The sequence below is a fragment of the Acytostelium subglobosum genome (assembly GCF_000787575.1).
Source record: "Acytostelium subglobosum LB1 DNA, scaffold: scaffold12, whole genome shotgun sequence".
Lineage (NCBI taxonomy): Eukaryota > Evosea > Eumycetozoa > Acytosteliales > Acytosteliaceae > Acytostelium > Acytostelium subglobosum.
In genome coordinates, this window is record NW_012236521.1 from 779,920 (window position 1) to 792,681 (window position 12,762).

The 12,762-nt window shown below is 44.6% G+C and overlaps 5 protein-coding genes across 5 annotated transcripts; 2 read left to right on the forward strand and 3 right to left on the reverse strand.

Moving 5' to 3' along the window:
- Positions 1-381: 381 nt before the first annotated feature.
- On the forward strand, positions 382-2,081 carry SAMD00019534_066080 (hypothetical protein; the record flags this gene model as incomplete). Its single annotated transcript, XM_012898428.1, has 4 exons — positions 382-401; positions 624-1,422; positions 1,488-1,571; positions 1,671-2,081. Coding segments are annotated over 4 exons (1,314 nt in total), but the record flags the coding sequence as incomplete, so codon positions are not given.
- A 128-nt stretch (positions 2,082-2,209) lies between these two features.
- On the reverse strand, positions 2,210-2,914 carry SAMD00019534_066090 (hypothetical protein; the record flags this gene model as incomplete). The annotated part of the gene is made up of 1 exon (XM_012898429.1): positions 2,210-2,914. A coding segment is annotated over one exon (705 nt), but the record flags the coding sequence as incomplete, so codon positions are not given.
- A 2,169-nt stretch (positions 2,915-5,083) lies between these two features.
- On the forward strand, positions 5,084-6,910 carry SAMD00019534_066100 (hypothetical protein; the record flags this gene model as incomplete). The annotated part of the gene is made up of 5 exons (XM_012898430.1): positions 5,084-5,175; positions 5,252-5,444; positions 5,523-5,869; positions 5,947-6,223; positions 6,314-6,910. 5 exons carry the CDS (start codon positions 5,084-5,086, stop codon positions 6,908-6,910), a joined length of 1,506 nt encoding a protein of 501 aa, XP_012753884.1.
- A 612-nt stretch (positions 6,911-7,522) lies between these two features.
- On the reverse strand, positions 7,523-8,207 carry SAMD00019534_066110 (hypothetical protein; the record flags this gene model as incomplete). Its single annotated transcript, XM_012898431.1, is given in 2 exon segments — positions 7,523-7,984; positions 7,995-8,207. Coding segments are annotated over 2 exon segments (675 nt in total), but the record flags the coding sequence as incomplete, so codon positions are not given.
- A 2,041-nt stretch (positions 8,208-10,248) lies between these two features.
- SAMD00019534_066120 (hypothetical protein) lies at positions 10,249-11,846 on the reverse strand (the record flags this gene model as incomplete). Its single annotated transcript, XM_012898432.1, has 2 exons — positions 10,249-10,393; positions 10,486-11,846. Coding segments are annotated over 2 exons (1,506 nt in total), but the record flags the coding sequence as incomplete, so codon positions are not given.
- Positions 11,847-12,762: the final 916 nt, after the last annotated feature.

A 12,762-nucleotide genomic window follows, 5' to 3' on the forward strand; every position in this document is an offset into this window, starting at 1 on the left:
TAGGAGATGAAAAAAACGAAACTGAACTTCATAGGTATCCATCCAAAATTCAAATAACCTTTGGAAGTGATTGATTCTCAACGATCACTCTCTTCCAAACCCAAATTCAGAGGGTCGGCTTTCAAAAGGATGGAACATGTCTGTGTGTGTATGTGTGTGTGTTTGAGTGGGGGAATGGAACGGATCTAAAGATACTTCAACCACACCAACAACAACTTGTCACTCTCTAACATACACAACACTTCTTAAATCATTGATCGCTCAACTAGTACTTCATTCATTCATACATTCATACATATCTCTTTGTACTTATATATACATATAAAATAAATATATACTATTACAGTTTGACATTATAGCAATCAATCAAGAAAAGCAAAGATGTCGAATAACAATGCAAAGTATGCATCGCGACAAAGTCCATGAACATGTTTCATGAACGAATGAATGAATGAATGAATGAAGAAGTAGGATTGGATGGATGGATTGATGGGTGGATGGAAGAAGGACATTGAATGAATGAATGATTGATTGAAGTAGGAGGTTGGATGGATGGATGAATGGAATTGATGGAATGGATGATGGAAGCATGACATTGACCAACACAATCGCAATATTATTAGTGTACTATCACAGATGGATGACCTGATGGCAGAGTTGGGCATCTTGGGCGATCAGGCCAACACACAGATGCAGACAAGCTCAGGCAACCTTAATACATCGGCAAAGGGAGGTAACTTCTTGTCGTCTGGACCGGGACTCGTGCGCCCTCAGATGACACAGAGCTCGGGTTTGGCCTCGGTCGGCGTGTCAGCCGCCACCCCCATATCACTGGCGCAGGTCACGCCCGACGGCCGTCTCGTCAAGCCAACAGGCCCACCATGCGCACACTGTGGCGAGATGATCATTGGTATCTCCACAAACGCCCTCGGCAAGACCTACCACCCAGAGCACTTTGTCTGCACCTACTGCCACCAGCCATTCAAGGGCTCGTTCATCGAGCACGAGGGCAAGCTCTATTGTGACCAAGACTACAACGACCTGTTCAGTCCTCGCTGCTCGGGCTGCCAAAAGCCCATTGAGGACAACTGCATCACAGCCGTCGGCAACCGCTACCATCCCGAGTGCTTCAGCTGCAGCGGCTGTGGCACATCGCTCAAGGGCAAGCCATACAAGGAGGAGGACGGCGAGTGCTACTGCACCACCTGTAAGGTGGCCCGCCAGAAGCGTCTGGCCTCCAAGCACGAGATCTGTGCCAAGTGCAAGCTGCCAATCACTGGCGAGTACATTACATTGGGCGGACAGCCACTCCACTCTGAGCATTACCGCTGTGAGGAGTGTGGCTGTGAGTTCAAGGGCAAGACCTGTCACGAGTATGAAGGTAGACTCTACTGTTACGATGACTATCAGAAGCAAATTAGAGTATGTATTCAGGACATCCTTACATCCAATCATCTACTAACCATCACCTGGCAACCATTGAATAGAATATCTGTGGTGGCTGTTCAAAGCCTATTGTTGGACGTTCAGTTACAGCCTTGGGCAAGGTCTGGCATCCAGAGCATTTCACCGTAAGTCATCTGACATTGATGTGGCGACGTCGCCACGTCAATCACACCACCGGATCATTCAATCACTCACTCAATATCTCGATCAATCAAACACTTTAGTGTACAACATGCCAAGTACCATTCGCAGGCAGTTCATTCAGAGAGCATCAAGGCAAACCATACTGTGAGACTCATTATCATCAGTACTTTGGACGTCTTTGTGTCAAGTGTAACATACCGGTTGTGGAGAAGGGCGTTGAAGCCTTTGGAAAGATCTACCATCGCGAGCATTTCACTTGCCAGGGTTGTGATACACTGCTCGGCAAGGAGGTGCTGGACTGGGACGGAAAGCCTCTGTGCTACAAGTGCTACGAAGCGCTGCCCAAGGAGGTGCGCAAGAGAATCAAACAAAAGAAGCACGGAGACAAGAAGATCGCCACCGAGCGAGAGAAGCTGGCCAAGAAGGAGGCAAAGGAGCGATTGAGGGAGAAAGAGAGAACAGCAGCAGCAGCCGCAGCCTCCAAGAAGAAATAACATATGTGTGGACAGGGTCATGACTGTCCTTCATGTGAGCGAGCCAAGAGTGAACATAAAGTGACGCACCTGCGATCGAATGTCCAGGTCATGTAAGGTTAAAGAGTACTCATTGGTCATTAGTCTGTTGTTAATGATTGATTAATTGATTGTTGTTGTTGTTGTTGACGTTGGACGGATGTCCACTTTAAAATTGTATGGTCTGGCTTGTAGCTGTAAGGCGGGAAGTTCCTTTTGTTTAGGACCCGGAGAGCATGGTCCTTGTCAAGCTTGCGAATTGATATGGTGATTATACGTTTGGGAAATCGCCAGTATTTGATCAGGATAGTGATCACATTGGGGAACATGTCCATCAATGACTGGGCGTATTGGATACCATCGTTTGTGTTGTGATCGTAGCCCTCTGGGGCATCAAGTAGCAGCTCTCCTACATTGTGGTCAAATTTGAACTTGTTTACATATTTATACGATATTGCATGAGTGATAGTCAACTTGGGGACGCCCTTACAATGCACCAACTGATCCCAAGACCTCACTATCACATGGATCAACGAAGAGATTGGCAAGACAACGCTGGTCGTAGGTTGGTGGAATTTCTTTCCATCAATGGATAACGTTGTGATTGAGTCTGGTAGGGTTCCAGCGGGCAATGCTTGATTGAAATTGTTTCCAAACAATAGGTAGGTGAGTGTATGAGGTAGGGCACCAACCTCTATTGGTTGGTCATGCTCCATACCAAATATTAACGTACTTAATGTTGATGGTAATGAGTGTTTGGTGATGGGTTGGTTGAACTTGCTGCCAAGATTAAGAGTAGTGAGTCCAGCGGGTAAGTAATCAGTCGAAAGTGGTATGTTGATATGGTCTAACTTTAGAAAGGTGACTGAGTCTGGAAGTGGACCTGGAGTGGCATCCCTATATAGTCCAAAGGCCGCTACGGTGAGGCTGGTGAGGGAACTTGGGAAGTTTAGAAGGTGACTAGAACTAAACATCTGCGGGCCACACGCCAATGTTGTGAGAAAAGGTGGCACTACGAATGATCTGTTGTATTGATGACCAAGTTCCAGCTCCGTTAGAGATTGAGGAAGCTCACCTTGCCCAAAGGAATGATCATATTGCGAACTGAAAATTCTGCGAGCAAAGAACAGTGATTGGAGTTTAGGTGGCAGTACATCTTTTAGAGAGTGTTCGAATCTCTGGCCAAACGATAAAGAGATAAGAGAGAGTGGCAACACACCAGGCTGGATTGGAGTGTTATACGATCTACCAAAGGTCAACTTGGTGATTGATGCCGGCAGCGATCGAGGAATGATTGCCTGGTTAAAGTGGTATCCAAGGTGTAGAGTTTGTAGAGTGCTTGGCAACGAACCTGCAGTGATTGGATGATTGAAGACCCATCCACACATCAATACCACGAGTGCGGGCGGCAGAGAACCTTGCTTAATAACACCATTAAACTTATCGCCCAGCGACAGGTTGGTGATCGACTCGGGGAATGAATGTGGAGGTAGTTGTTCATTATCCCACGAGAAGTGTGTAGGTGAGCGTATTCTTTCCTCCTCCTCAATTTGTTGTTGTTGTAATAGTAGTTGTTGCTGTTGTTGTAGTTGTTGTTGCAGTTGTATGTTGTTGGGATGATTGAGTACAATATGTATCTTTAACCTCTTAAGTGTAAATGATAGGAAACGACGAGAAGTTAGGCCGAGTGACAGAACATCAATGATTGATGAGATGTGTGTCACTATCGACGCCAGAATAGGAAGTGGTAGAGTATCCATCCCACTCTATTGTGTGTTGTTGAGTATATCTGTGAGTGAGCAATACTTGGAACACAAAGACACTTAAGATTAAGTGACAAACAACACGACCTTCATTCATTTCATTCACTTTACATTAACAAAATTCCAAAGATATTTGTTATCTCTATTCCTTATTATCTCTCAACCTTCTCCTTCAAACAAATTGTAATACTATAACAATGACTAACTACCTTGACCAGAATACTCGAGTAATCGAGTAACATGTACGATAATGAGGTCTGAATGTCGAAAGTTGAATGTTGGTAATGGTAGGAAGGTATGTTATAATATTGTCTAAAGCACACACCACTTGGGCAATCATATTATCGATTAGATTGACCGTCTGATGGTTAACTACACCAAGTAAATAGAGATACGTGGATAGCATTCTAAAGAATGGGTGTACCCATGATCGTCCCGACCCTGGAAGGAACAACTGTGTGTCTCTAACTATTGAGTAGCAGACATTGTGGGCGAACCCACCCAATCAGCGCCACTACCTACCAAATGGGCTAATACCACCATTGTCTCACAAATGAGGCCTATGCATTGCCAGTTCTTTTTTTGGGTCCTGCAAAAACTGATGGTGGGTGATGAACAAAAAAGATTCGTTTCGGGTCGATCATTTGGAATCAGAGGCACACACCTACCCATTGGACTGCGTGTCCGTGTCCGTGTCCACTACCAAACAATTTGTTAATTATTAACAGCTACAAACCATACCATTCTGTAATATCGCGCAACAACCAAGGTTCAATTGATTCACAATCTCAAGTTAGATTATATATATGCCCATTTAAAACTTACACATCGTTACGCTGAGATTTAGCAATAGGGTTCCTCCCGCTCCATTCAAATAACAACCCATCACCGGATATTACGCTCTCGTAAATAGAGCGCAGCGCGTCGTTTGTTGAATGAAAGAATGAAAGAGTGTGGATGAATGCTTGAAAGATTACACCGACCATCAACGGGAAGGTAGCAGAGTCAGAGAATGCAAGCAAGTAATTCTGTTTCTGGATACCATCCTCGACCCATCCTCGATGGCCAATCCAAAGTCTGGTCCTGGACCTAAATATCCATCTATCGATGGGGAGAGGGAATGGGCCTGGCTTCCAAACAATATATATAGTGACCCATATGGCAACTAATCAATCATCAAACAACATAACTATTTATCTCTACACCTACATCTACAACATGTACAAAACAATTACCTCACTACTTGTAATATTATCAGTGATCAGTTTCACTCAAGCCTTTGATATCAATGCTGGAAACAACTTGATTGGGTATGTATACATACTCATCACAACATTTACATCCATCTTATCAAACTCAATCTAACAAATACAAACCTCACATTAGATACTGGGGCCAAAACTCTGGATGGAACCATAATGCAGGTCAACTTGAGCTCGCCAACTACTGTTCTGGCTATGATGTCATTAACATTGCTTTCCTTAACACCTTCTTTGGAACCAACAACCTCAAGGGAACCACTATCCCACTGCCAGAGCTCAACACTGCCAATATGTGTGGTGACACCTTTGCTCCAGATGTAAGTAACATTGATCTTGAATGGTCCCCACCTCTCATTAACCAAATATCTAACTGGTACCCAACCAACCTCCTCCAGTACCCCAGAGTGATGAAGTGTCCAATGGTAGGCACTGGCACTCAAACATGCCAAGCCGCCGGTAAGATTGTCATGTTGTCTTTGGGAGGTGCCACTGGAAACAACCCAATCGCCAACGTTGCCCAGGCTCAACAGTTTGCCAACACACTCTGGAACATGTTCTTTGGTGGTACGGACCCAGCCTACCCCCGTCCATTCGGTGCCGTTAAGCTTGATGGTCTCGACTTTGACATTGAGGGAGGTTCCACCACCTACTACTACGACCTGATTGTTGCCTTTACCAACCTTGCCAAGACTGACAACACCAAGAGGTACTACATCTCTGGTGCCCCACAATGCCCCAAGCCGTATGTATTCATCAAAAACCATACACAATTTCAATTGATCTAATCCTAACATCTATCAATCAAACAAATAACAATAGTGATGCTGCTATGGGACCAGGTACTGGATCAACAATGTTGGATACTGGACTGTTTGATTTTATCAACATCCAGTTCTACAACAACTACTGTGGTCTTGATCATATGGCCAGCTTCAACTACAATGCTTGGAAGGCCTGGGTTATTAACTCCAGTCCAAACACCAAGATTGTCATAGGTGCCGCAGGTGACACTTATGCTGCGCCAGCTGGTGGTTACGTCACTGCCGCCACTCTCGAGACCATCCTCGCAGACTACATCAATGACCCAACCTTTGGTGTAAGTACTAACACATTAATCATCCCGAATATACTCATATTCATTCAACTTTGACTAACATGAACATTATTAATTGATTACACATTATAGGGTGTCATGGTTTGGGATTGCCCGGTTGCTGACAACAACATTGCCAATGGAAAGTCCTTCAGTTCTTCTATCAAGTCGTACATGGTGGCCAACAGGAATCCATCATCCTCCACTACATCGACAACAACTACCAAGCCAACTACTACCACCACTACTAGCTCTCCAACTACCACCTCCACCACTACTAGCTCTCCAACTACCACATCCACCACCACTACCAAGCCAACGACTACCACCAGCTCCCCAACCACAACATCAACCTCTACCACAACTACCAAGCCAACTACCACAACTACCAAGCCAACTACCTCTTCAACAACCAACACTCCTACCACCACCTCTTCCACCACTAACAAGCCAACTACTACCACTACGACCAACTCACCAACCACCTCATCAACTACCTCCACAACTACCGACGCTCCATCAACTACCACATCCTCTCCCTCCACCACCACCCAGGCTCCAACTACTACCACCTCCACTACTACTGCCAGTCCATCTATCACTTCCGCCACTCCATTGCCAAATAGCTCGGCAATACTCCTCCCATGCTTCACCATGATATTGTTTGTGGTTGTTGCAATCTTGTTCTAAGCCCAAAACTAATAAATCAGTGTAACAATAATTGAAATTAAATGTGAGGCATATTATATAATTTGGTAATTTCTTTGGTAACCTATTTTGGGAATTAATTTAATTCCCATGTATACTCTGTGGAATTAATTTGAAGATATTATATTTCCATTAGCAATCCCAAAGTATTCTCAGTCTATAAGGGTTTATTTTAAAGAAAGGGATCTAATATTCCAAAATATCCCTTGTGGTCCTCGAAGGAAAAAAATCGAATTTTGTTTATAGCCGCCTCCCGTCCGACCTGGAAGAGAGACGCGATGTACTGTTTATTTACCCGAGGGGTAACTATACCATTGTTGGTTGTTTGGACACTGTTCTGGATGAGTCCACTGGCTCTCCGACCTGGATTTTGTTTAAATGCCTACTCTCGTCCTATCTGGATGGGAGTCGCGTTGTTCTGTTTATTTATTCAGAGGGATAACTATACAATTGTTTTGGTTGTTTGGACACTGTTCTGGTTGGGTCCACTGGCCTTTGTGTCGTCGGCAGGTGGTATGAGCATTGGTTTGGATTGTTGCCGACGCTTGCTCATGCGTTGGCTTCCGTGATTATATACATTTGATTGAGTTATAGACGGGTGTAGTTGAGTGGTGGCAGATTGTATAGGGTCTGGTGTCCCCATTGTTCGTTGAGTTGTATGGTGGTTTGGGTGATGAGTAGGTGGATTGCTTCTTTCGCTTCTGGGTTGGTAGTGTTGGTGAGTTTGGTGTACAGTCTCTGGCAGGTATTCTTGGCTCGTGTCCACGCGGCCTCGATCAGAATCTTGGTCTTGAAGAGGATGAGGTGTTTGGAGATCTGGAATTGTTCCTGATGACGTTCCTTGTTCCTGAGTGTCCAGAGGGTTTCCATGAAGATTGCGTACAGGTTCATGGTGAGGATGGGGGAGGAGTCGATGTTGAATCTCAAGGCTGTCCAGGTTCTGATGGTGATGCTAGCCTCTTCTGCTGCTTCCTTGAAGTGGCTGAGGGCGTCCAGCGATCTTGGGCACAGGAAGAAGATGTGCTCGCTGGACTCGTAGGCGCCGCAGCGCTTGCAGTAGGAGTCAGGGGCCAGTCTTGATGAGGGGAAGGCTCTTGGTGAGATACCTCCATATGAGGTCCTTGCCCTTGGGGTGGATGATACGGCTGGGTGAGGCGAGGGCCGCTTGGACTCGTACGCCACTGTTCTCTAGGATGAGTTGGCCTGGATTGGGTGTGAAGACATTCCACTTTGGGTCTTTCGTGTCCATGAGGCGGGTGTAGAGTGCTTTGAGTGTCGGTCGCTTGCCACGGGTGAGTGCTGGGGTGAATGAGAGGATAGACGGCGGCGATTCAAAGAGCTTGAGCCAGGCTGTCAGACTTTTTCTGAGCGTCTTGGACGTGATGTGTGTCCTTGATCTGGTCCTTCCATGAGTCACTGAAGGAGGGGAGGTCGTAGGATGAGCTGTCGAGGGTGTGTAGGGATCGTTCGTAGATGTATGCCTTCTGGGCCCTCACCTGCATGTTCCACAGTCCAATGCCACCTTCTTCTACGCTTCTGACTGCTCTTTGGCGCGAGAACCTATTCCTGTGTATCACAGTGAAGACGTCTTTGCTAGAGTAGAGGAACCAACGCGCAAGTGCATCCAGGTGGGCTATTCCTTTGGCGTGGGAGCTGTCGAGGTAGAGATGGTAGGTGATCTTGGAGAGGGCGTAGGTCTTGAGTATAGCCATTCGGCCTTTGAGGGTGCTGGACTTGGTCCTCCAGTTGGCCAGGAGGTTGGAAACGCGGGTGGTCAGCATTGGTATCGAGCTAACAAGAGAGAGATGATGTTGTCGTGGATGAACCTGCCTGGGACGAATCCCGTCTGGCATGTTGTAACCACTTTTGGAAGGAAGGTTAGTAGTCGGTTGTTGATGATTGATGAGAATAGCTTGTAGTCGACGTTCAGTAGAGTGATTGGTCGCCGGTTGCCAATGTCAAGGATGTCGCCCTTTCCTTTGTAGATCATGGTCAGGATGCCCTGTTTGCAGATGGGGTTTATGCCAGAATCGAGCCAGTGATTGAACAGTTGGAGGAGGAGGGGGCATAGTTGCAGCGCATGGGTCTTGTAGAAGTTGGCGGTGATGCCGTCCTCTCCAGGCGCCTTGTTGGCTTGGACTTGGTGGATGACGGCCATGATCTCGTTCTATGTGATGGGGGCGTCCAAGTTGGTGAGAGTGTCGTCAGGTATCTGTGGGTGCCACTTGCTGAGTAGTTCATTGTGTGGGCCGACCTGGAAATTTTTTACCCACCTCAAAAACAAAATAGTGATTTAATCAAAAATATCCTCGTTGGTGTAGTTGGTAACACCTCAGTCTCTCACACTGATACCTCGGGTTCGATTCCCGAACGGGGAGGTTTTTTTTAGCTTTTTTTTTCCCTCGAGCTTCTCTCGCGCTTCTCGCCCTGGAGTATCCCAACCTTTGGTGTGCATCACATCCTTCAAGTGGACGAGTTCACTACCAAGTGGCACCTCAGCACTCGCAACAGCGACATCCGTCTTCCGCCTCTGCCGCCAACTATCAACAAATACTTGGTGGCCGAATTCAGAGGCCTACAGTAGAAAAGAAAAGAAAGAAAAAAATCAAGAAAATCGACTAACTTATATATATTATCCTGCCTCTTCAATGACGCCAATTTATTTGCAATAATAATAAACTTCCACTCTAGTCAAAAAAAAAAAAAAAAAAAATCCCAACCTACATGGAACTACAACACGCTCAATATCTCCCTCGGTAGGGTTAACTCCAACGCCCCATACCGCCACCTCATTGGTATCATTGTCCACCTCATGTTGAAGATCATTTCCAATCACCAATTCGGCTCAAAGAACCAACAATTCAATTTGCTCAATGATTCACCAACAGGGTCATATTCACTTCTAGTTAATGATGTTGAAACATATTTATTGCCTGTGTATGGTTGGGAATGAGAAAAATAGTTGATCAAATTTGCAGGAAAGTGACAAAATTCATAAAGTGATGCGTTTATTATCAAACAAAGATGTAGAAAAAAGGTTGGGATAGTTCCAGGGTGTCCAAGGCAACAAGAAGAGAGGTTCAGGGCGGGATTGAACCGTCGACCAAAGGATTTGCAATCCTCTACTCTACCACTGAGCTACTGAACCTGTTGATTTTTGCCATTGTGGGCGACACGGACCCATCCAGTTAAAATTGCAGCCAGTTTGAACGTCACCTTGACTTAATTTGACCAACTTGAACAAAAAGTTAAAAAAGTATTGAGTGTAAGTGTTATGTTGATCACACTTAGTGATTGTTGTTGATGTTGTTACTGATTTAATGTTGTTGGATTGTAAGTGTAAATGGTGGAACGATCACTTGGATCATATCAGGACTGAATGGTTTAGGAAACATTGGTGACATCTTGAAGTATCCAGACATGGTTCCAGTCGTTGTCTCCAACTCACACTTGCTGCAATACTCACTGAGAAGAGTATGTCAAATGATTGATTGATTGAATGATTGAATGAGTTAGTGTCACTCAACTAATGTGTGATCATTCATCATACAACTTACAACTTGGAACCTGGTGTGATCTTTGGATACATTCCAATGACACCTTCACCATCGACAGTATTGGTGCCAAGTGATGTGGTGATGTCCCAGTGCCTTGCGACAAGTTGGCAAGAGTTGGTTTGATCCTCATCCTCATCCATCCAGATTGTGATCCTGTAGTAAAAGGTGTTGTAGCGATGTCTGTCCTCAGGCACATATAGTGCGCTGCCCTTGACCCAAACGCCATGTGTCTTGACCTCCGTGATGTATGGCGAGTACTCTGGATAGCGTGAGATGACGTCGTCGCGCAACGTGTAGACTCTTTGCTCAAGCTTCTTGACATGGCTGTCCATAAACTCGCGGAATGTATTGGCGACCGCGATGTTTGTGGCGTTGCTGCCTCCATCCAGCATCACATTGCCAAACTTGAGGTCGTTATAGTTTAGGTCATCATTGATGACGAGGTAATAGTAGCGCTCAGTGGACATTGAGCAGGCCACTGGCCACAGCTTGGTGTATATCTTGCCAGTGTTGTAAAAGATACGTTGCATGTAGATCTTCTTGGCAATTTCATAAGAGAGCAGAATGATGTTTGATTGAAAGTCGTACGCCTCGAGCGTTCCAAACAATCCGTATTGCGTGTTTAGTTGTTGACCATCGTAGATTAGACAAGATGCGACGTAGTCGGGTGGGAATGAAAGCACCTCCTTGGTGGGAGGCTCAAGAGGCGTGCCGACGTATCTGTTCATCACTTGTGGCTTTCTGCGTGGCTCAGACTGTCGTACCACCTCCACGACAGACTGTGATTGATCGTTGAAGATGGTATCGGAGCATGGTGGGTTGAAGCTGGACATAAGGAGTGCCTCCTGTTCATTTTGTTTACACCACTGTTCCAAGCGCGTCCATATCCTCAGCATAGGTAGATAGTCAAAAGCAGCCGGTGCCAATCGTCTGTGTAGGTAGATATACAATGCCCGAGTCGTTGGCTGAATGTCCGACGACATATCATCTGATGTAGATGATGGTATTGTTGTAGTTGTTGTTGTAGATGTTGTTGTAGAAGTTGTTGTTGTTGTTGGTGGTGGAGCAACAGTCGCATGTAATACACCAGGTGTATATTTTAACAACAACTGTTCTCTATTCATTCCATAGTCTTCAAGTAGAAGTGATGGCCATCTACTCAAACATTGAAGTGACAATGCAGTGCATGTTGCCGATAGACGACACACCTCTACATAACCAAGTGATTCAAGTACAGTCTGTAAAGTCTCTGTTGGTATCTGTAGTAGATAGTTTGTATTATAATCCATTGTATTTATTATATATGAATGTATGTATGGATATGAATGAATATATAGTTTGTTAATTAATGTGATTATCATTGTGTGTATGAAAAAAATCTAGTTCAGGAGTGAATGGTGAAGTGAATTCTAAAGACTGGGGGTTGAACTACCAAAGTAGGAAGATATTAGAGCCTATACTAAGAAATCATATCTACTAGACTATTCATTAATTCATTCATTCATTCACTAATCAATTATACAAGTATAAAAAAACAATATTTAATATAATAACTAACTATTATACTTATTATTACAAGTCACCCTAGTTTTAAATATCCTCCCTCGTTCACAAATAATGGGGGAACATATGAACAACATGTCCATGGTCTTTGTATCTGCTTCGAGTCAATTGAAATCACTCATTGCACTCTCGAATGGCCCAACAAACCATTCAACACAAAATGCATCTGACTTTAATCAGGGAACCTGTCCTAATTTGTAAAGCAATGATGTGTTTTGCAAGCCGAAGCCGACAACGAACGAATTGTGTAGGTTCATAGGGATGATCACTCAGCAGTACAGCGTAGACCACGTCGAATAGTGAAATTGACAAAATGAAATTTCCTCCTGACGTTTGCATTGCTCGGAATAGTGGGATTTCATTACTCCATTAGTAGAACCATATCGATTCTGGAGTCAGTGCCTTTATCAACATCCCCATCAATGGGACACGATCCCCCTCCCGCTGATCATTAAACCTAAACTCAATTCAACATCTGAGGACAGGTCCCAAATGGAGTGATCATGAAGAGCTCAATGCACAATGCATTGCTGTGCTCGACCTGAACAATGCTCAATGTACCCATCATGTCAAGACACGATGAATCATTAGTCATTATCATTCAAAATAATTCCTTATTCCATGTACATTCAACACAAATAGTATTCATTAATACATATAATTATAATTAATATATATCAATCTTTAAACTACTTACAACACTTTCGCACCACA